The sequence below is a fragment of the Mobula birostris genome, chromosome 13, assembly GCF_030028105.1.
Source record: "Mobula birostris isolate sMobBir1 chromosome 13, sMobBir1.hap1, whole genome shotgun sequence".
Classification (NCBI taxonomy): domain Eukaryota; kingdom Metazoa; phylum Chordata; class Chondrichthyes; order Myliobatiformes; family Myliobatidae; genus Mobula; species Mobula birostris.
This window is the reverse complement of record NC_092382.1, coordinates 59,110,649-59,134,407: the sequence shown is the minus strand read 5'-3', so window position 1 is coordinate 59,134,407 and position 23,759 is coordinate 59,110,649. Positions and strand designations below refer to the sequence as shown.

Below are 23,759 nucleotides of genomic sequence, written 5' to 3'. Positions count from 1 at the left end.
GTCAGGACTTCCCTCCCTGCTGACGGGTGTCCTCTTTTACTGGACGGTTGGGATGTCCTGTACAGCCACATTAGGGGCAGGAACCTGTTCCCCTGCGCTGGTTTTGATCTTCCTGACACAAGCGCATCCGCCATACATGCATAGGCTTCTTCGTTGACTGGGTGCTGGGTGATGAAGGAGTGGGAGGAGCAGGGAGTGCGGTGAAAGATGGTGATCAGAGAGAGCGTAGGAAGCTTGAAATATACTTTCCTTGCGCCACTCAGTTACCCATCATCAACTCAAATAGCCAGGTTAGTCAGGTCATCTAGACTGTCCTACACATCCATTCAGAACCCCTGTGTTCTGTCCACGCTGGCAAACAATGATGTGCGATCACTCATTATAACCTGTCTTGACTGGAAGAATGCAGAATTTAACTGCACAGGCTCTCACCGCCCCTTTGCCTTGGCACAGGTCCAGGAGTCAGTGGGTAGCCTCCTTAGCCAGTGCTGCAAAACTATCCTTCACTCTGCAGCAATGAAACATTGGAACTACTGGACTGCTGGGTATCCTTGCTACCGTAATATGGAGAACAGGCTGAGTTGATGTCCATCTGGGAGTTTGACCCATACACGCAAGCTTTCGCGCATATCAACAAAACTATCAAACCGGGCTTGAATGTCAGCTGACACTGGGTAATAAAATACTTACAACCATCGAGATCTTCCTGGTGGAGGAACACGGTTCCTGTTCTGACGCGGGTGTCTGTCAGGTTCTGAATGCATGAGTCATTTCAGGTCCGACAGCGGGAATATTAGGACCAGACATTGTAGGGGCAGCACAAAAAGAAGACCTGCGAGATGCTGAGAGTGAGACTGACGCAGACTGAGGTGCGGAATTGACGAGAACCCTAATGGCTGCCAGATGACACTGGCTGTCTGCAGTGAGCTCGTGGACGTCGTCCGTGAGTCCGGAAATCGCAGGCAACTGACTGATTGTCTGCGGTGAGCTGTTGAACAGTTGCTGCAGTGGATGATAACTGTTCCTCCATGTGAGTCTCACTTGTCGGCACGAGATTATCACCCTTATTGCTTCTGTAACTTCACTCAGAACAGATTCAATTGCTCCTAGCTTGTCCCCTACCTGTTCAAGCAACCTCAGGGGCAAGGTCAGTGCTTTTCTCTCTCTGCTGGGTCCATCTCTGTGTATTGCAACTTGCTGTCAGTATCTTCAGATATGACCCAGGAGCGGTGGGGGGGAGAGGGGGAGAGGGGGAGAGGGAGGGAGGGGGAGAGGAAGGGGGAGACTGAATAAAACTGGTCAATAGGGGAAGGAAAACAATAAACGCTAGGCCAAACAGGGCTGTTAAGTAAATCTCTCAAATGGAAATCGAAGCCAACAACCCGGAAGAAATTTAACAATTGAACACAAAATGAATACAGCTAATCTGCAGAGTCAGTTTACTAGACAGACCAACTACTGAAACAAGGCCGAATGCAAGCAGGCATCGAAACATTGCTGTGCTTTGCTCAGGTCTCGACAAGCACTACGACGAAAAGAATGGAGTTAAATGCCATCACAATGAAATAATAATGAAATGACACCTGCATTTCCACAAACGCAATGGCCGAATCTACGGTATGCTGATCCTTGGTTATGACACAATAAGTTCAGTTACTCAGCATTCAGGAGGAGGTAGTCAATTGGAATAGGCATTGCCTTCCTGGAAGAAGCCAAAGAGGTGTAGTAGATAATTGAGTCTCTGACTGTAGGCCTGTAACTATTGGAGTGCCGCAGGGATCGGTGCTGGGCCTTTCGGTCTTTATCATTTATATCAATGATCTGGATGACAATATGGTTAATTGGATCAGCAAATTTAAATGATACCAGAACTGGAAGTGCAGTGAACAGCGTGGAAAGCTATCGTGGCTTGCAGCTTGACCGGCTGGAAAATGGGCTGAAAAATAGCAGATGCAATTCAATGCAGACACATGCCAAGTGTTGCATCATGGTAGATTCACACAGAGCAGATCTTGCACAGTGAATGGTTGGAAAATGAAGGAATGTAGCAGACCAAAGGTATCCAGAAACACATTTTCATAATTCAGCGAAAGGGGCGGCAGATTATGATAGGATTTTAAAGACTGCTTTTGTCACATTAGACTTCAGAAATGAAAATACGGAATACAGGAGAAGAAGTGTTAGATTGAACCTGTATAAGATATTGGTGAGACTGAATTCAGAATCTTGTGTGCATTCATGGTCACCGACGTAGAGGAAAGCTGTATATTAGGTTGAATGTGTACTGAGAAAATTTAACCAAGTTGTTGACGGGACTGGAGGACCTGAGTTATAAGGAAAGATTGAATTGGTTAAGATTTTATTTGTTGCATGGATATTTGATAGAGGTATGTGAAATTATGAGGTGCACAGATCAGAAGATTGCAAGCAGGCTTTTTCCGCTGAGGTCGGGCTTTGCTACAACACACGGTAATCGATTAAGGGTGAGAAGTGAAAACTTTAAGGGGAACGTGAGGGGAACCACTCAGGGGGTCGAGGGAGTGGATCGTACTACCGGTGCGTGTTGCAAGCATGTTCAATTTCAACTGTTACCAGAATTTTGGGTAGATACATGAATGGTAGGGGTACAGAAGGTTATGGCCGTTGGGAGTAGGCAGTTTAAATGGTTAGACAATGACTAGATGGGACAAAGGGCCTGTTTCAGTCATCACTTTTCTATAACTCAATGAAAGGTCAGCCACCCATTTTTGGGGAATTCAGATGGAGGTGAGAACATGTGTGGCTAGCTGCTTTCCGACCCTCAGTATGTGCAATGAAGCCCAGTTTTTTATTTATCCTGGGTTAATGAGCTCAGCTGAATTTGACCGATGGTCCTGATAATATGTGAAGTTAACTTTAGACTGAATGCCTGCTCAACAGTCCAGATGCGCAGCCCCTACTCTTATACCACAGCGATAAATACAGCAGGTGCAAGAGGAGAAGGGTATGCTGAACCTGTAGTTCCCTGTGCTCCCCACCTTAACAGGCTTTTACAGCTAAAACCAGATCTGCTGGAGACAAGCCAGAGATACAACTTCCAGAGTCAGATGTAAATTCTAGAACGTGCAGGCGATTATCACTATTCCCTTTGATATCAACAGTTATGTCACAATATATGAAATACTCACCTCATTTTCTTGTGCACTGAAATGTCCCTCCTTTGTCAACATCCAACCCAGTCTTTCAACCTTTTCTTCAATTGCTTGTTTCAGTCTGTCCCTGTAGAACTTTGTTAGTTGGTACAGTCGATACTCGTCCCACTGAGCCAGGAGCTCAGAGATTGTAGATTCTGTAGCTGTGAATTTAAAAAGGATAAGGTAGACACGAACTCGAATATCCCTCGTCTCCACTGCTGTCACCTTACGCAGCAAATCAATCATGTCTCGAATCTTAGTGTTACCTACATTTAGCTACAAAATACGGATTTTCTTCCAATCTTTTAAAACCGACATAACAATGCTCTGGACATCAGTTTACCAGAAGGACCAGTTCCCCACAGTCTTACTCCCAAACCACCCTCTCATCCAGTACAAATATGGCCAATAAATACTGTGATTGTCAATGATTCTCGCTTCTCTGAGATACTCTCTTCATCTGAGCGACTACTTTTCCTTAATTCACATCAAATAAATTATCTTAATCTGGGCAGCTGCATTTCCTTCAATACACATCATACAAATCCTCGCTTCAGGTAGTACATTTCCTGTAGTGGGGTAAAGGGTGCCCCACTACACCACATGTACCACACTCACATAGTATTTTCTCCTCTCTGACCAACCCTCCAAGTGCGTCTATTCCTTGGCGCACTTCCCACGGTCCCCTTGTAAATTTATAATAAGTTTGAATGGCCTTGACAGAGTAGATGTGGAAAGGAAGTTTCCCATGGTAGGAGAGTCTGAGGCAAAACAGACATGCGGAGCAATTTCTTTAACCAAAAGGTGGTGAATTTGTGGAATTTGTTCCCACATGCAGCTGTGGAGAACAGGTCGTTGGGTGTATTTAAGGTAGAGAGTGATAGGTTCTTGATTGGACATGGCATCAAAGGTTACGGAGGGAAGGTCGAGAACTGGGGTTGAGGAGAAGCAAAAAAAGAGGATCAGCCATGATTGAATGCTGGAGCAGACTCGATGGGCAGATGGCCTAATTCTGGTCCTATATCTTATGATCTTATAATCCCCTTCATTGTCCAATGTACCAGCAATTCTGGTAGCATTTGCAAACGCAAGAATGACATTAACAACTTTATCTCCCATATCTTTAATACAGATAGCAAACAGTGGATCCAGCATTCATAGATACCACTAGTCACAAGCCGACAATCTGAGTAGCTCTCTATTATTAACTGTCTGATTCCTTTCACCTGGTCATTTTTGTATCCAATTGTCCAGATCGTTCACAGGGAAATTAATCCTAGACTTGTATATGGTGACAGATGTGTACTTTGCTAATAAATTCACAGTGAATTTTGAACTTTTAATAAATGCAAAGGTCTGTGAATGTAGCAGCTCAAGTAGGCAATGTGTGGAGGCAATTGTTAACATTTTGACATCATTTGTTGCAGCACAGAGTACACTTGCAGGGAAGTCTTCTGACAACTTTATAAGTTGGTTGGGTCAGTCGGAACAGCGTGTGTAGTTCTAGTAACAATACAACCGGATGGATGTATTTGTACTGAAGAGAGTGCAGAAAAGATTCAGCAGGGGATTGCTTGTGATTGAATATTTCAATTACAGAAGATCGTATCGATAGTTTCTGATTCAAAGTCTCGGCCCAGACATTCCTTATTCATTTTCCCCCATAGATACTGCTTGACCTGCTGACACCCTCCCTTTTTGTGTGTTACGTGTTCTCGTCACTGAGTTGAAATGCCTTGGGATTCACATTAATCATACCCCTGATAGCCTTGTTTCATTCCATGATTGTCTCCTGCTCGTTCATATTCCTCAAAGACTCTGTGCTATTTCCGCGTAGAAGGACCTAAAGCATCCTTTTAGAAAACTACGTTCACCATTTGTCCTCAGCCCAGACTTTGATTAGTGCATTAAAACATCCAAACAGACATAATTTTCTCTACAAAGAGCTGTCTCCTGCTCCTGGGCCATTCTCAACACTGGTAATGTTCTCGGCTCGGCTGCCAGAAACAGATTCTGAAAACACCCTTCATCACCATTGCACTGCAGCCCAGAAAACCAGTTGGAAATTGCTGATTGTCCTTCCAAATCCCAAAATTCTTTGTTACCACGCAATCTCTTAAATCCCAGAAATGCTTCAATTATCTGGCGGTGACTTTCAGAAATGAATCTTGGAGTGTCTTCAACATCAGTGCCTGTCTAGAGGTGAAACAGACTTGACTGTTCCCTTCACTTCCATCACTCACAAGAGCTAAGTAATCCACTAATATTAAAGCCTATAGCAACTATTTCTTCAGATACAAAAACTGTAAAAGAGAGTTAAGAGTGGATATGGAAATCAATACGTAGTGTGCATCAGTTTTCACAGTGGAAAACACTAGCAATATGTTGGAAGTTTCAGGTGTCAGGTGTAATGAAGCGTATGAAGTTACCATTACTCGGGAGGAGGGTTTTGAGAAAATGAAAGGTCTGAAAGTACAGTAGTCACCTGGACCAGGTGTTGCACTTCCCAGAGTTCTGAAAGAAGTGGCTAAAGTAATCGTACAGGCATTAATAATGATTTTTCAAGAATCACTAGATTCTGGAATGGTTCCAGAAGTTTGTAAAATCCCAAATGCCCATTCCACGCTTCAAGAAGGGAGAGAGGCAGATGAAAGGAAACTATAGGCTAGTTTGTCTGACCTCAGTTGTTAGGAAGATGTTGCAGTCTATTACTAAGGATGTCTCAAAATACTTGGTGGCACATGATACAATAGGTCGTAGGTCATAGTTTTCTCAACAAAACATCTTGCCCGACAGATCAGTTGCAATTCTCTGAAGAAAGAACAAATAGACAATAGTGAATCGGTTGATATTCTGTAGTTCGATTTTCAGAAGACCTTTAAAAAGATGCCGCACGTAAGGCTGCATAACCAGCTACGAGCCCATTGTAGTACAGGAATGAATCGAGAATGGATAAAACAGGAGTTGTTTGGCAAGGTGCAAAGAGTGCCAATAAAGGGAGCATCTTCTGCTTGGCCGTGTGACTAGTGGTGTGTCCCCAGCAGTCTGGGTTAGGTCCGGTTCTTTTTTACGTTATATGTCATTAATTTGGATGACAGAATTTATGGTTTGTTGCAAGTTTGCAGGTGATCTGAAGACAGAAGAGGTTTCGAGGAAGTAGAGATGTTACAGAAGGACTTTGACCGATTAGGGGAATGGGCAAATAAATGGTAGATGGAATACAGTGTTTGGAAGTGTACTGTAATGCAATTCGTAAAAAAAAGGAAATGAAAGTGTTGACTATTTTCTAAATGGAGAAAAAATACAAGAAACTGAGGTGCAAAAGAATTGGGAGTCCTTTTGCAGGATTCGCTACGGTTATTTTGCAGGTTGAGTTTGTGGTGAAGAAAGCAAATACAATGTAGACATTCATGTCAAGAGACTAGCATATCGAACCAAGGATATAATGATGACTATTTATTTTTAAAAATGGTGAAGCCTCACTGGGAATATTGTGAGCAGTGTTGGGCCCCTCATCTTAGAAAAGCTATGCTGAAACTGCAGAGGGTTGAAAGGAGGTTCACAAAAATGATTCCAGGATTGAATAGCTTGTCACATGAAGAACATTTGATAGCCCTGGGCCTGTATTCAGTAGAATTTAAAAGAATGACTGTGACCTCATTGAAACCAATCGAATGGTGAAATTACTTTTTTAGATTTGTTGTGGAGAGAAGGGCTGTAATATTGGGAAAGTCCAAGACCAGCCCCAGAAGAGAGTGGCGTCCTTTTAGAATATAGGTGAGGACAAATTTCTTTATCCAGAGAGCAGTGACTCTGGACTGGGCAAAATCGCAAATCAACAACTTCTTTCTCTATCTTATTACCATAACACCATAAGACCATAAGACATAGCAGCAGAATTAGGCCATATGGCCCACCGAGACTGCTCGACCATTCAATCAAGGCTGACAGTTTTTAAAAAATCTCGTCCTCAACCCCAGTTCCCGGCCTTCCCCCGTAACCTTTGTTGCCATGTCCAATAAATAATCTATCAATGTCTGCCTCAGATAAAACCAAGAACATGGCCTCCACAGCTGCAAATTCCATAAATTCACCGCCATTTGTCTAAAGAAATTTCTCCGCATCTCCTTTTTAAAAGGACGCCCCTCTGTCCTGAGGCTGTGCCCTCTTGTCCGAGACTCTTCCACCATGGGAAACATCCTTTCTGCATCTTCTCTGACTATGCCTTTCAACATAAGACTACAACATATAGCAGCGTAAGTAGGGCATTCAATCATGGGCTGATCTACTTCATCCAGTCATCCCCACAATCCTGCTTTCACCCCATATGCTTTGATGCCCTGGCTAATCAGGAATCTATCTATCTCAGCCTTAAGTGCACCCAATGACCTGGCCTCCACAGCCACTTGTGGCAACAAATTCCACAGATTTGTCACCCTCAGACTAAAGTAATTTCCCCGCATCTCAGTTCTAAAAGGAAGCCCTTCAATCACGCAACGAATGGGAATAAAATAATCCTTTTCTGGTTGGCTGTCCCGTGACTAGTGGTGTTCCGCAGGGGTCGGTGTTCAGACCACTTCTTTTCCTGCTGTATATTATTGATTTAGACGATGGAATAGATGGCTTTGTTGCCAAGTTTGTTTCTCCTACAATGGAGTCTGTCTTACCTCCGTACTTGGGTTCCAGTTTCGACATTTACCACATGTTCTCTAATTCCAATGTCTACAAACTGCAAGTGTGTAGAATGACCCACGGATGTGATGTCCGAGTAAATAGTCCGTGATTCCCCGTTTTATATCTACATAAATAAAATAAAAATCGGCGGGATACATTGACCAAAAGGATGTGGCGGTGCTGCTGCTTGACTCATGACTACTAGCTACTCGTCCAGTCATGAACGCTCTGCTTGAAGAAAGTGAGAAAATGATCCCTGCCGAAACCACGGACGCTGAGGAAACTCTCTAAAATTGTTGCAGCCCGTTAAATGCAGATTTCTGAATTTGGTAAACGTTGGTGGAATTGGTGATCACCCCTGTGAATGTGCGCATTCAGAATTGCTTTTTGTAGGGCGGCGTACAACCGCTCCGTTCGAACGTTCCAGAGTGATGGTTACTGTCCAGCAAGAGTTCTCACTCAATGTCAGCAAGACTAAGGAATTGATTACAGCCTTCAGGAGAAGGAAACCAGAAGTCCCTGAGGCATTTCTCATCAGAGAATCAGAAGTGGAGTGGGTTAGTGACTTCAAATACCTAGATGTTATCAGTTTGGAGGAACTGTCTTGTGCCAAGCACGAGTGCAATTCTGAAGAAAACACGGCAGCGCCTCAATGTTTTAGCAGTTTTCGGAGATTTCTCATCACATCTAAAATGTTGACAGATTTCTATGAATACGTAATGCAGTATATTGAACAGCTGCATGGCAGCCTGTCATGGATGCACCAATGCTCTAAAATGTAATGGATAGGGTACAGTTCATGAAGCATACAGCACTCCCTATCATGGATCCTGCTGTAATCTCCATGTTTCTGCATGCAGTCATCCACTTATGCGATGGCTGGTCTCCACAGATTTGCGCTGCCCATACTCATCCATTTCTCCATTCTTCTTCTTTTCCTTATCAGATCAGTCTGTTATGTTTCAATTCACTGCCTGAATCTGATCTGACTGACCTGCATCAGTTTCTACTTGTATTCGGCCCAAGGCCACAACGATATTATCTTAGTTTTTTTTTCATCCCAGACTTGCAACCTAGATCATTTATTTTGTTATTTCCCACCCAGACTAGTTCAAACCCAAACAACCAGGACAGCTAAAACACTGGGCCCAAACCATCAATGACAGGTTGCATTCCCAAATGAAAGCCGTGGAAGAATCATCAGGTACGTCGTCTGCTGAAGGCTAGATCTGTGGCATTAAAGGCTGGCGACACAGATCTGTACCACAGGACCAAGTATGAGGCGAATGGCTATCACAAGGGCGAAGAGACAATTTCTTATGATGTTGGAGGTGACATTGGATGTCGACAACTCTGGCAGAGTTTGCAAACAATTAATTCCTACAAAGTGAAACCCAATTGAATGAATGGTAGTGATGCTTCACTACCATATAACCCAAAAACTTCTATGCCCACATTGAAAGGAAGAATATAACTACAGCTGTGACAATCCGTGATGGACTTGGTGACCCTGTGATCTGTCTGTCAGGGGCCGATGTTAGGATGTCTTTAAAGAAATCGAACCTCCGAAAGGTGGAAGCTGCCGACGGAGAACATGATAAGGCGCAGAAAACTTGTGCTAACCAACTGGTGGAAGTATGCACGGACATTTTAATTTCTCACAGCTACAGACGGAAGTTCCCACTTGCTTCAAAATGGCAACAATTATACCAGTGCCAAAGAAGAATAATGTGCGCTGCCTTCATGGCTATTGCCCCGTAGCACTCATATCTACAGTGATGAAATGATTTGATAGGTTGGTCATGACTCGACTCAGCACTTGCCTCAGCAAGGACCTGGACCCATTGCAATTTGCCTATCGCCACAATAGGTCAACAGCAGGTGCAATCTCAATGGCTCTTCACACGGCCTTAGACCACCTGGACAATACAAACAGCTGTCAGGATGCTGTTCATCGACTATAGCTCAGTATTTAATAACATCATTCCCACAATCCTGATTGAGAAGTTACAGAACCTGGGCTCCTATACCTCTCTCTGCAATTGGATCCTAACTAGAAGACCGCAATCTGTGCGGATTGGTTTTAACATCGCCGCCTCGCTGCCGATCAACATGGTGCAGCTCAGAGGTGTGTGCTTAGCCCACTGCTCTGCTCTCTCTACCGTCATGACTGAGTGGCTGGGCATAGCTCAAATACCATCTATAAATCTGCTGATGATACAACCATTGTTGGGAGAATCTCAGATGGAGACGAAAGGGCGCACATGAGTGTGGTATGCCAACATGTGGAGTGGTGCCGCAACAACCTGGCACTCAACGTCAGTAAAGCAAAAAAAAAGCTGATTGTGGACTTCGGGAATGGTAAGATGAAGGAATGCATACCAATCCTTAAAGAGGGGTCAAAGTGGAGAGAGTGATCTGGGTGTCAAGATCTCCGCGGACCTAACCTGGTCCCAAAATACCGATGTAACTACAATGAAGGAAGGCAGCGTCCATATTTCATTAGGAGCTTGTAGAAATTTGGTACGTCAACAAAAAAACACTCAATATCTTCTATAGATATACTGTGGAGAGAACTCTAACAGGCTGTATCTTTCTCTACTACAGGGGAGGGGGCTACAGCAGAGGACGAAAGAAGCTGCAGAGGGCGAGAAATTTCTTCCGCTCCAGCTTGGGTACTAGCCTACAAATTACCCAGGTTACCTTCAAGGAGCGGTGTCTCTGAGAGGCAGCGTCCATTTTTAAGGACCTCCATGGACCTCCAGCACCAAAGGCATCCTCTTTTCGCATTTTACCCCCACTGCCATCCGATTCCTGAATGGACAGTGATCCCGTGAACAATACCTCACATTTTTAATATATATTATGTCCGTTGTTGCACAATTTTTAATCAGTTCAGTCTACGTTTACTATAATAGATATTATTATTATATTTCTTTTTCTTCTGTATTATATAGAGAATTGAACTGCTGCTAACTCCTGGGTGACCAAGGATGGGAGCTCACCGTTCAGGGATATTCAATATTCAGGAGGGATAGACATGAAAGAAAAGGAGGTGGGGTGGCGTTGCTGGTTAAAGATGAGATTAACGCAATAGAAAGGAAGGACATAAGCCGGGAAGATGTGGAATCCATATGGGTAGAGCTGCATAACACTAAGGGGCAGAAAACACTGGTGGGAGTTGTGTACAGGCCACTTAACAGTAGTAGTGAGGTTGGGGATGGTATTAAACAGGAAATTAGAAATGTGTGCAATAAAGGAACAGCAGTTATAATGGGTGACTTCAATCTACATGTAGATTGGGTGAACCAAATTGGTAAAGGTGCTGAGGAAGAGGATTTCTTGGAATGTATGCGGGATGGTTTTTTGAACCAACATGTCGAGGAACCAACTAGAGAGCAGGCTATTCTGGACTGGGTTTTGAGCAATGAGGAAGGGTTAATTAGCAATCTTGTCATGAGAGGCCCCTTGGGTAAAAGTGACCATAATATGGTGGAATTCTTCATTAAGATGGAGAGTGACATAGTTAATTCAGAAATAAAGGTTCTGAACTTAAAGAGGGGTAACTTTGAAGGTATAAGACATGAATTAGCTTAGATAGACTGGCAAATGACACTTAAAGGATTGACGGTGGATATGCAATGGCAAGCATTTAAAGGTTGTATGGATGAACTACAACAATTGTTCATCCCAGTTTGGCAAAAGAATAAATCAAGGAAGGTAGTGCACCCGTGGCTGACAAGAGAAGTTAGGGTTAGTATCAATTCCAAAGAAGAAGCATACAAATTAGCCAGAAAAAGTGGCTCACCTGAGGACTGGGAGAAATTCAGAGTTCAGCAGAGGAGGACAAAGGGCTTAATTAGGAAGGGGAAAAAAGATTATGAGAGAAAACTGGCAGGGAACATAAAAACTGACTGTAAAAGCTTTTATAGATATGTAAAAAGGAAAAGACTGGTAAAGACAAATGTAGGTCCCCTACAGACAGAAACAGGTGAATTGATTATGGGGAGCAAGGACATGGCAGACCAATTGAATAATTACTTTGGTTCTGTCTTCACTAAGGAGGACATAAATAATCTTCCAGAAATAGTAGGGGACAGAGGGTCCAGTGAGATGGAGGAACTGAGAGAAATACATGTTAGTAGGGAAGTGGTGTTAGGTAAATTGAAGGGATTAAAGGCAGATAAATCCCCAGGGCCAGATGGTCTGCATCCCAGAGTGCTTAAGGAAGTAGCCCAAAAAATAGTGGGTGCATTAGTGATAATTTTTCAAAACTCGTTAGATTCTGGACTGGTTCCGGAGGATTGGAGGGTGGCTAATATAACTCCACTTTTTAAAAAAGGAGGGAGAGAGAAACCGGGGAATTATAGACTGGTTAGCCTAACGTCGGTGGTGGGGAAACTGCTGGAGTCAGTTATCAAAGATGTGATAACAGCACATTTGGAAAGCGGTGAAATCGTCGGACAAAGTCAGCATGGATTTGTGAAAGGAAAATCATGTCTGACGAATCTCATAGCATTTTTTGAGGATGTAACTAGTAGAGTGGATGGGGGAGAACCAGTGGATGTGGTATATTTGGATTTTCAAAAGGCTTTTGACAAGGTCCCACACAGGAGATTAGTATGCAAACTTAAAGCACACGGTATTAGGGGTAAGGTATTGATGTGGATAGAGAATTGGCTAGCAGACAGGAAGCAAAGAGTGGGAATAAACAGGACCTTTTCAGAATGGCAGGCAGTGACTAGTGGGGTACCGCAAGGTTCAGTGCTGGGACCCCAGTTGTTTACAATATATATTAATGACTTGGATGAGGGAATTAAATGCAGCATCTCCAAGTTTGCGGATGACACGAAGCTGGGCGGCAGTGTTAGCTGTGAAGAGGATGCTAAGGGGATGCAGCGTGACTTGGATAGGTTGGGTGAGTGGGCATATTCATGGCAGATGCAATTTAATGTGGATAAATGTGAAGTTATCCACTTTGGTGGCAAAAACAGGAAAACAGATTATTATCTGAATGGTGGCCAATTAGGAAAAGGGGAGGTGCAACGAGACCTGGGTGTCATTATACACCAGTCATTGAAAGTGGGCATGCAGGTACAGCAGGCGGTGAAAAAGGCGAATGGTATGCTAGCATTTATACCGAGAGGATTCGAGTACAGGAGCAGGGAGGTACTACTGCAGTTGTACACGGCCTTGGTGAGACCACACCTGGAGTATTGTGTGCAGTTTTGGTCCGCTAATCTGAGGAAAGCCATAGAGAGAGTACAAAGAAGGTTCACCAGATTGATTCCTGGGATGGCAGGACTTTCATATGATGAAAGACTGGATGAACTGGGCTTGTACTCGTTGGAATTTAGAAGATTGAGGGGGGATCTGATTGAAATGTATAAAATCCTAAAGGGATTGGACAGGCTAGATGCAGGAAGATTGTCCCCGATGTTGGGGAAGTCCAGAACAAGGGGTCACAGTTTGAGGATAAAGGGGAAGCCTTTTAGGACATAGATTAGGAAAAACTTCTTCACACAGAGAGTGGTGAATCTGTGGAATTCTCTGCCACAGGAAACAGTTGAGGCCAGTTCATTGGCTATATTTAAGAGGGAGTTAGATATGGCCCTTGTGGCTACGGGGGTCAGGGGGTATGGAGGGAAGGCTGGGGCGGGGTTCTGAGTTGGATGATCAGCCATGATCATAATAAATGTCGGTGCAGGCTCGAAGGGCCGAATGGCCTACTCCTGCACCAATTTTCTATGTTTCTAAGTTAACAAATTTCACAACACATGCCGGTGATAATAAACCTGATTCCAATTGAAGCATTGTAAGGGAAAGGTCTGTTGATCGTTTGCCCTTGATGATTTCTGACAAAATTACTGCACCTCTTTCAAGCTTGGTTAAGTAGTCTGTTGCAGAGTTGATGCATAGTTGAGAGTCTCACTTGTGCAGAGAAGCAAATTTGTTTCCATCTGTCTCAGTAATTTGCTGATAAATTCAAAATGAGACCAACTGGAACATTTTCTGCCCAGGAATCCAAATGTTTCTAACTTTCTCTCCCTGTGACCCCAGGTGAGTGGGAGTGGATTGGTATGATACTGTTTTAAGTCTTTGCAATTGTGCTGCACAACGCTCAGACAGTCAGGCACAGTTTAGTGACCATCCACTTTGTCACTTTATCATTTCCGGTCAGTCATCTCATGTTCAGATACTCCCACAACCAGCCTCTATTTAAGTACATACCATCAGTGTTTGCATACAGTTAATCCTATGTATTTACCAGCACATTAAATAGCTGCGTGTAATTTTATTTTTCATAGTATTCCATTTATATTTATTCTGTTTTTATAAGTAATGTGTTTTTGACAGCTGCACCGGACTCGTGCAATATTCGTTCTGCTCTCCTTTACACTCGTGGACTGCTGAATGACAGTAAACAATCCTAAAGCATGAGATAGATTGGGTTGGAGTCACAGAGAGGTACAGACTGGGCAAATAGAGAACAATCAATGCTTAAATCGCACAAGCTAATGAATAATTGCTGGCATTCTGGTACCTTTACTTATTGGTGTTTCTGAGAATCGATAATTCAATGAAAATGATTCAACACAATTCAAATTAACGCTGCAAAGGGATATTTTAATTTGCGTCTCACGGTCATTATTCCATGAGCGGTGAAATTCAACAACTTCACAATAAGAAGGTGGAATATAGGAGCGTTAATGACTCCTAACGGCAACTCCAAGCTTGCCTTTTCAGAAACAGCTCTATTTCCATCTTTAATATCTCCGTTTTTCCTCCTCAAGGTTGTTTTGAAGACCCTGACCTGGAGTTACAGGCTGACTACGGTTCCTTGCGGGAATGGGATCCGCTATCGTGGTTTCACAACTGTCCATTATTCGGCACACCAAGGGCTCGGCCTAAGAACTTTGCTCATCTTTGGAGGTCTGAATTTTCGTGGCTCTGCAGACGGGGGGTTCAGAGGTCAGTGTCCGAGCAGAAGACTGGTGTGCAGTGTAAGATAGAAGATCTAAGACTGTGTGCCCAGCAACTCGAGATCTTTAAGCACATAGCTTGGAAAAAAAGCGACGCAACAGACTTTTAACATCGTGAAATGGAGACCACCTTTTCTCCCTTATTAGGGAGAGAGAGAGCCTGTGGTATGTCGAATGCCGGGTGAACAATGTAGTCTTTGCAGTACTGCAAGTCCGTGCCTTTGCTGTTGTGGGTTTTTATGTAGATGGGGTTAGGGGATTGTTGCTTTCTGCTGCTTACACGTGGGAGAGAGAGGAGCTTTAACTATCATTCACTCTTTAGGGGCACTCCACTGTTTTCGTGAATTGCTCCGAAGAAATAGCATTTGAAGATGTGTATTGTATACATTTCACTGACATTAACCTTTGAAACTTTGAAAAAGCACGAAAATGCATGGTTCAACGACATTTCGAATTACTGGTCTTGTGAACTCAGTGACGTAATAGGAGAGGGCTGGAGAAGCCGGTGACGTGGAAAGGGTGATATCAGAGATCAAAGCTCTGAACATCATAAGGAAACCTGGTACATGAGTAAAAAGGGACATTCAGACATAGCGTAATGTTTACGGTTCTGTGCCTACTGCAGTCAAAATACATACCAGAGGAATGCATAGACCTGACAAAATACAGCTATCAATAGGGATCATTGCTTACAAGGCAGCATCTAGCAAAAGTATGGGTATGAAGTTAGTCATCATTTTTAGATTATGAAGACATGCAGTCCTCTTTTATTGTCATTTAGTAATGCATGCATTAAGAAATGATACGATATTTCCTCTGGTGTGATATCACAAAACACAGGACAGACCAAGACTGAAAAAACTAACAAAACTATATAATTATAACATATAGTTACAACAGTGCAACAATACCATAACTTGATGAAGAAGTCCATGAGAACAGTAAAAAGTTCAAAGTCTCTCAAATGTCCCACATCTCACGCAGACAGGAGGAGGAAGAAAAACTCTCCCTGCCATGCCCGACCACAGTCCGACTCTGAGTCATCCGAAAACTTCGAGCCTCCGATCCGCTCTCTGACACCAAGTACTGAGCGTCATCTCTATCCGAACGATTCAACCTCAATCTCGGTCACCAACAGCAGGCAAAGCCGAGGATTCTGATGCCTTCCCTCTGGAAGATTCCCGACTGCGCAGTAACAACAGCAGTGAACTGGCGTTTCAGAAATTTCTCCAGATGTTCCTCTGTGCTTTCACGTCTGTCTCCATCAAATCAGAATTGTCCATGGTCCCTATTTAACGGATACAATATCATTTTTCACCGGAGGGCTGCGCACGCGCGGGGCACTGCTCTCTCTCCTCCCGCCGAATTTGCAGTCTCAGCAGGATTGACAGCGGGCCAGGGACTCCAACTAGTTTGCGGAGTTGACCGGGGGAGGGGGGTGAAGGGAGTGGGGCTGAAGGCTCCGGACACCAGGAAAATGAAATTCCTACTGGCGTCGGAAGGATGGCTGGAATCTTTTCTGCAGCTATATCTAGTTATTTGTGGTCTCATTTTACCTGCGGTGAAAGTGAACCGCCTTCCGGGAAAGGAGAAGCAAAATAGTATTCTGCTGGTGACACGTCACATTCATCATCAGTTACCAGTCAGTGTGGCTTTAAATGGGAGGCTTCGATGCAAAGGAGCAATAACTCTCCTCAGGTAAACCAACACACATCGCTGGTAGGTTACATGGAGATTAAATCAAGACAGGTAAGAACACCTGGTCAGTGTAGTCTCCTTTCCCAGGTAGTAACTTTTCTATTCTTTGGGTGTTCATTGGGCGGGGTTTCGTCAGAGGAACTTAGTAGGTAGAAGTATTGACATTTGACACCTGGAACTTCTGCAAATCCCATTATCCCCATTACTTCCTCTCGAGCGTCATTTTCTAGCAGTCCAATATCGACTCTAGCCTCTCTTTTAAACATTATGTATCTGAGGAAACTTACGCTATCTTCCTTAATATCATTGGCTAGCATAATTTCGTATTCCTCCTTTGAATTCTTAATGCCTTCTGCTGTTTTTTTAAAATCTTCCCAATCCTCTAACTTCCTATGAACTCTTGCTCTATTACGTGCCTCTTGTTTGTGTATTATGTTGGATTTGACTTCTCTTCTTCGTCCGGGTGTGTCATCTTTTGTTTTGGAAATGTTTCCTCCTTGGGATGTATGTATCCTGTGCCTTCCAAGTTCCTTCTAGAAATTGCAGCCCTTGCCTCTCTGTTGTTATCCCTAGCAGTGTTCTTTTCAAATCATTTCTGGCCAATTCCTCTCCCAAACTTTTGTAATTACCTTTATTCAAACCTAATTCTGATACACCTGACTTTAGCTGCTTCTTCTGAAATATCAGGGTGAATTCGATCATATTATGATCATTTTCCCCAAAGCAGCCTTTTACCAAGCTCTCTAATTAATCCCAGCTCATTACACAGCACCCAATCCAGAATAGCTGATCTGGTAGTCGGCTCAACCTCGAGATGCTCTAAAAAGCCATCTTTCAAGCATTCTAGAAATCCCCCCTGTTGGTATCCAGCATGATGATGATTTGCCCAGGCTCCCTGCAGATTGAAATCTCCCATGACTAATGTAACATCGTCCTTTTGGTATGCATTTTCTCTCTCCCATTGTAATTTTTAGACCACATCCTTTGGGGAGTCTGTACATCAGGGTCTTTTACCCTTACAGTTCGTTAGCCCGATCTATAATGATTAAACACCTTTGGACCCCGTATCACCCTTTTCTGATTATTTGATTTCATTTTTAATCAACAGGGCAATGCCGCCCGCTTTACCCTCTTGACTGTCCTATCGCCACATTGTGTATCCGAAACATTACGCTCATTATTTATCCATGATTCAGTGATTCATACAACATCCTATACACCTATTCCAACCTATGACTGTGTGACAAGTTCTTCTACCCTATCTCGCATACTTAGCGCATTCAAGTATAACACCTTAAGTCCAGTATTTACCTGTTTCGATTTTATCCATCTATTATAATTCAACTCATCCTCTTGACTGCAATTTTGCCCTATCATCAGCCTTTCCTTGTTTGGAGCCTCAGTTTCTGAACTGACTACCGCATCTTCAGCACTATCACGCCGGTTCACATCCCCGGGAAAAGATAATTTAAATCCACCAAAAAGAATCCAGCCAACCTGCCCGCAAGGATATTGGACACCTCGGGTTCAGGAGTAACCTGTACCATTGGTGCAGGTCATACACATGCCAGAATCACCACAACAATCTCAACTACAATATCTTTCAAAATCGTTAATGACAATGAGCAAAACGGCAACAAATCGTCTCTGTGTTCGATGTCCCCAGCGATAATCAACACTCTTCAGAGATTATCCGTCTGCTGTCAGTGGCCGCATAACCAGGACTTACGATATACACCAGCGGCTCATACAGCCATTGTCCACCAGCTCCCATGGCTGCACACAAACTTTATCGGTGGGGGTGGGGCTGGTGGTGTGCTGAGCTGGGGTATAGCGTGTTCAAGGGCAAACTGCAGGCTAGCGGAGGGAAGCATCTCTTTTATTTGGTCAAAGTGCAGAAAATTCTTTCCAGAAATAGTTTAGTGTATTTGTGGATAAAAAACCTAAAATATGAAATGAGGTGCTGCTTGTGTTGAGTGGCTGCAGATAAAACACACCAGGGATGCTAAAACTATCGAGTCGACCTCATTTACAGCTTTATACAGCTGCTTCTTTTTCTGAACTCACATATTGGCAATGACATAGTCAATATAATTGTTTAAATATCTTGTATACATGTATATCCTGTTGAACATACTTAAACACTTTAACATATTGTGAAGAATGCTGCAAATAAATGTTCAGGTTTGTGTTGTTCCAACCAGGCTGTGTACAACAACAAAGGGTATTATTGCACATCACAAATCACATTAATTGCATTCAGAAATAGATTCAGTTAATTCATTGTAGTTCAGCACATACAGACATATGGAATATGCCACATGTTGTTATGAAATGAAAATAGTACATGTTATTATTATAGATTTTGCAACCATATGAAATGTTTCTCCAATACGAGTAAACATTCCAAGGAAGAAGTCTCTACAGATGGGGAAGGATGTGAAACACAACCTTGATGAATCTGCCCAAAATTTACATTAATCACATTCAGACTCACCTCTCTGACCTCCTGTGGAGCCACTGTGTAGATTGGAACTGCAAAGTGGCAGACACAACCAGACACATTGAGTACACTGCTGGAACATCAGAACGATGACAGGATTTGTATTCAAAATGCAGAATGGTCTGAACTTTGAAAACACGTCACTGACCGATGGGATATTGTCACTGCAACTCTGGATCTAAGCTCACTGAACTGAGATGATAACCTCACAGCTGGCCACGCTGCCGACACCATTACTATTCCCTGCCCATCGTCGATCATGACGATAATGTTGTCTCTGGAGCCTTAACACTGACCACACTGCTAATGTAACAGCGTGTCCTGGTCATTCTCTGAAATACATTCCTAAGACACCCATATTTTAACTTCTTCCTTCTCTGCATAGTATTCAATTGGAGATTTACCCAAATCCTTGAGTCAGCTGATCGCGATTAGGTAGATCAATGGCACCAACAAATGCAATATTGTATTATGTACATTACTGCCCCATATGACTGAATAGCTAACAAACCAGGTGGAGAATTAGTACAGATGCTTCTCTCCTACGGTGTTAGCACTAATATCAAATGCAGGATCCCTGCCATCCTCCTACATCAGCTTTCACCTTAAATGTGCAACTGATGTGTCGTTGTTCTAATACCAATTAATTTCAATTTGTCGAAATGCAGCTGGAATAAGAGAAAATCTGCAGGTGATGGAAATCCGAACAACACACATAAAATGCTGGAGGAATTCAGCGGGCCAGGCAGCTTCTACGGAAAGGAGTGCAGTCGACGATTCAGGACGAAACATGTCGGCAGGGCTGGAGACAAAAAAAGCTGAGGTGTAGATTTGAAAGGTGTGTCGGGGGGGGGTGAGAGAAATGCCAGGAAATAGGTGAAACTTGGAGGAGAAGGGATGAAGAAAAGATCTAGGAAGTTGATTGGTGAAAGAGACAGAAGGCCATGGAAGAAAGAAAAAAAAATGTGTGGATAGGAGCACCAGAGGGAGGCAATGGGCTGGCAAGGACATAATATGAGAGAGACACACAAGAGAATGGGCAACAGTGGGGGAGGGGGGGGTGGCATTACTGGAAGTTTGAGAAGTCGATCATGCCATCAGGTTGGAGGCTAATGGAACAGAATATAAGGTATTGTTCCTCCAATCTAAGTGTAGCCCTATCGTGACATTGGAGGAGCCCATAGACGGACATATTGGAATTGGAACGGGAAGTCAAATTAATATAGGTGGCCACTTGAAGATCCTGCTTGTTCTGGCGGACGGAGCATAGATACTGAGCAAAGTGGTCCCCCAATCTATGCCGGTTCTCACGCGATATACATCGGGTGTGGTTTTCCTATAGATAAGTCACTGCACAACAGATTGGGAATTATATTAAATGAACACCAACACAAATAATTTGTCTCCATCACATGGATGGCAGAGCAAAGTGATTGAACAACGCAGTAATGTGAGGCACAGAAGTTGATCATTTTAACTTTAGCTTCAGCACAGTCAATTTTTCAAACACCATACGTGTAGCATAAACTTATATACAAGATAAAGCATTATTAGCATCTATTTCATTACATCTGGTAGTGAAATAATCAAAACGGGACATCTTTCTCACTGTGCGAGACGGTAAACTATTTAGATAATAGTCGTGGAAAGGGATTGGTAATGCAGAGGGATCTGAGGAAAACGTTTTCCAACCATATACCAGAAGCAGTCTGGAATGCACTGTGTAAAGTGACTGCTGGTGGAGGGTAAACTCAAAACATTTACAAGTGTAATATCGCACAGTAGATTGAGAGAGTTGCCAGATATGAAGCAAGCAAACTGTTTGCACTTCTGGAACTTGACAACTATTAGAGGCGTAGTTCATTTCTTAAATGGATCCTACGCAGCAATAAATAAAGTAGCCGTGGATGTTAGCAGCGAATCACTGACTGTACAAAATCAGAACCAGAATGAGGATTAGTATCACCAGCATATGTCATGAAATCCGTCTTTATGCGGCAGCAGTACATCGCAATGCACAATAACAAAAACCGTAATTCCCCTTACTGAAATTAAACGTTTCCCTAACTTGTCTGTTCCTATCCCCCTCCAATACTATGGTAAAGGAGATAGAATCGTGATCACTATCTCCAAAATACTCTCTGACTGAGAGACCTACCACCTGACCGGGTTCATTTTCCAATGCCAGATCAAGTACAGTCTCTCCTCTTGTAGGCTTATTGTGTCACGAAATCTTCCTGAGCACACCTAACAAACTGCATCCCATCTAAATCGCTTACTCTAGAGAGATGCCAATCAATATTTGGGAAATTAAAATCTCCCACCACAACAACCCTGTTATTATTACTCCTTTCCAGAATCTGTCTCGCTGTCTGCTCCTCGATGTCCCTGTTACTATTGGGTGGTCTTTCAAAAAAAAAACACCATGTTGCATTATTGGCCCCTTCCTATTCCTAACTTCCACCAACACAGACTCCGTAGACAACCCCTCCATGACTTCATTCCTTTCTGCAGCAGTGACACTATCTCTGATCAACAGTGCCATGCCCTCACCTCTTTTGCCTCCCTCCCTGTCCTTTTTGAAACATCTAAAGCCTGGCACTTGAAGTAGCCATTCCTGCTCCTGAGCCATGCAAGTCTCTGTAATGACCACAACGTCACAGCTCCAAACAATGTTACCTCTAATTTTTAGTAGTCAGTGTGCACAAAAATCTTATGTTGTGCAATTTATTTTTCCTGTGACAAAAGTATGAGCGCACTGAATGCACACATGGCACAGTTTATGTAGGTTTACAATGTATTTGACATAAAACTGCACAGAATTGGAGGCCGGTAACTAGTGGTGTGCCTCAGGGATCTGTACTGGGTCCAATGTTGTTTTTCATATACATTAATGATCTGGATGATGGGGTGGTAAATTGAATTAGTAAGTATGCAGATTATGATACTAAGATAGGTGGCGTTGTGGATAAAAAAAAATAGCTTTTCAAAGCTTGCAGAGAGAATTAGGCCAGTTAGAAGAGTGGGCTGAAAGAAGGCAGACAGAGTTTAATGCTGATAAATGTGAGGTGCTACATTTTGGTAGGACTAATCAAAATAGGACATACGTGGTAAATGTTAGGGCAGTGAAGAATGCAGTATAACAGAGGGATATAGGAATAATGGTGCATAGTTCCCTGAAGGTGGAATCTCATGTGGATAGGGAGGTGAAGAAAGCACTGCACATTTCTTCAGCCTTTTTTCAGCTCAGAGATATCGTTGGGCTGCACAGCTGAAAAAAAAACATAGGGATTGTTCTTAACAAGGAAGATTCCAGGACTGAAAAGGGTGGGAAATGTATGATGCCTCTGGGCGTGTAGTCTTAATAGTTTAAAATACTGAGAGGACATCTGATTGAAATACACACAAATTAAAAGTCCAAAAGTCCTAGATGGAATAGATATCATGAGTTTCCGTGTTGTATGACTCTATATCAATCTACAGTATACTTTTCTGCTGATAAAAAGAGAAACTGGTGTAAATGTCTGACTTTGTTGCTACAAGCATAACCCAGAATATTGAACTTTGCGAAGTTCCTCACGCAATAATGAAATTCTAGTTCCAAAGCAACAATGAAATGCGTGTACAGCTTTTGAACATGAGTGTATATTGGTAACCAACACTGGTATCGTTGTGTTTCCACACTTGTAACAACAGTGACCCTGAAAGGGTACTGACAGGATGCAAATAATTACATTAACAACCCAAAAGCTGTCTTGTAGATTTGTCAAAGTATAGTATTGTCTGCATTCAATTCTTAACATACACTGAAGACTTAATAGATTCTAGGCTCACACAGGAGACTTCAGACCAAATCTACCTTGTCTGTTGATGATGCAGGGCTGTCGTCAAGTTGCGACAGTGCGTACATTCTCCCGTTCTGGAGAATCTGGGAGCACAGATCCAAGGCAGAACAGGAACAGAACATGGTTTGCTGAGAACATTATTGATCTCTCAAAACAGCATCTGAGGAAATGTCATCCATCTGAACGCCTACTGTGTTAAATTTCTCTCTCCATAATTTCTGCATAGCTTGCTGATGTTTCTGATAATTTGTCTTTTTAAGTTCAGAGTTATGCCATCCGCATTATTTTGTCTTTTCATCACCAGAGAAGTTTTTCCTCTGTGGTTATTTGAAATGGCTGAGCAGAATCTGGAAGCTCAGGTTACACAGCACTGGCTGTATCATGAGTTTTTTTTTCAGGACAATTAGCGTGGTTGAATGGATTTTCTGGAAGTTGCTTCGCACTGAAAGCTAATGGGCATCCTTCACCTGAACTCCATCCTTGCCAGCAGCAACAGAAGCAACTTTCTAGTTAAACACGTGAGCCATTACACACGTGACATTTGATCAGGTTGCTAATTTCATCAGGTGCCAAAACACATTCTTCTCACCCCCGATAAACACATTTTTTCACAACCTCTGTTTTCCTATTAATCGTTGTATATTTCAACGTGGGATTATCTTCTGATTCTGAACTTCTGTGTTGTATGTCTATTTTGAAATAGTCTTTCTGTGTTCCAGAGCTGTGACATTGTTGGCAGTGTGTTCCGGGGCGTCACAGAACACTTCAGCTGACGGGCAGGGGTTAAACTGCCCACAAGTTCATACAAAGCGATATCAACTCAATACCAAACACACAAAAACACAAGTACACACATACAGTCTCTCTCTCACACAAACACACA

General features: G+C 43.0%; 1 protein-coding gene across 2 annotated transcripts in view; it reads right to left on the bottom strand.

The window, feature by feature from the left end:
- LOC140206875 (uncharacterized) overlaps positions 1-23,759 on the bottom strand; it is a 67,953-nt gene that overhangs the window by 15,637 nt on the left and 28,557 nt on the right. For both annotated transcript variants that reach the window (XM_072275138.1, XM_072275139.1), the window contains exon 4: positions 3,168-3,334. In XM_072275138.1, the coding sequence (XP_072131239.1) occupies positions 3,168-3,334 (167 nt within the window). The remainder of the gene's footprint in view (positions 1-3,167; positions 3,335-23,759) is intronic.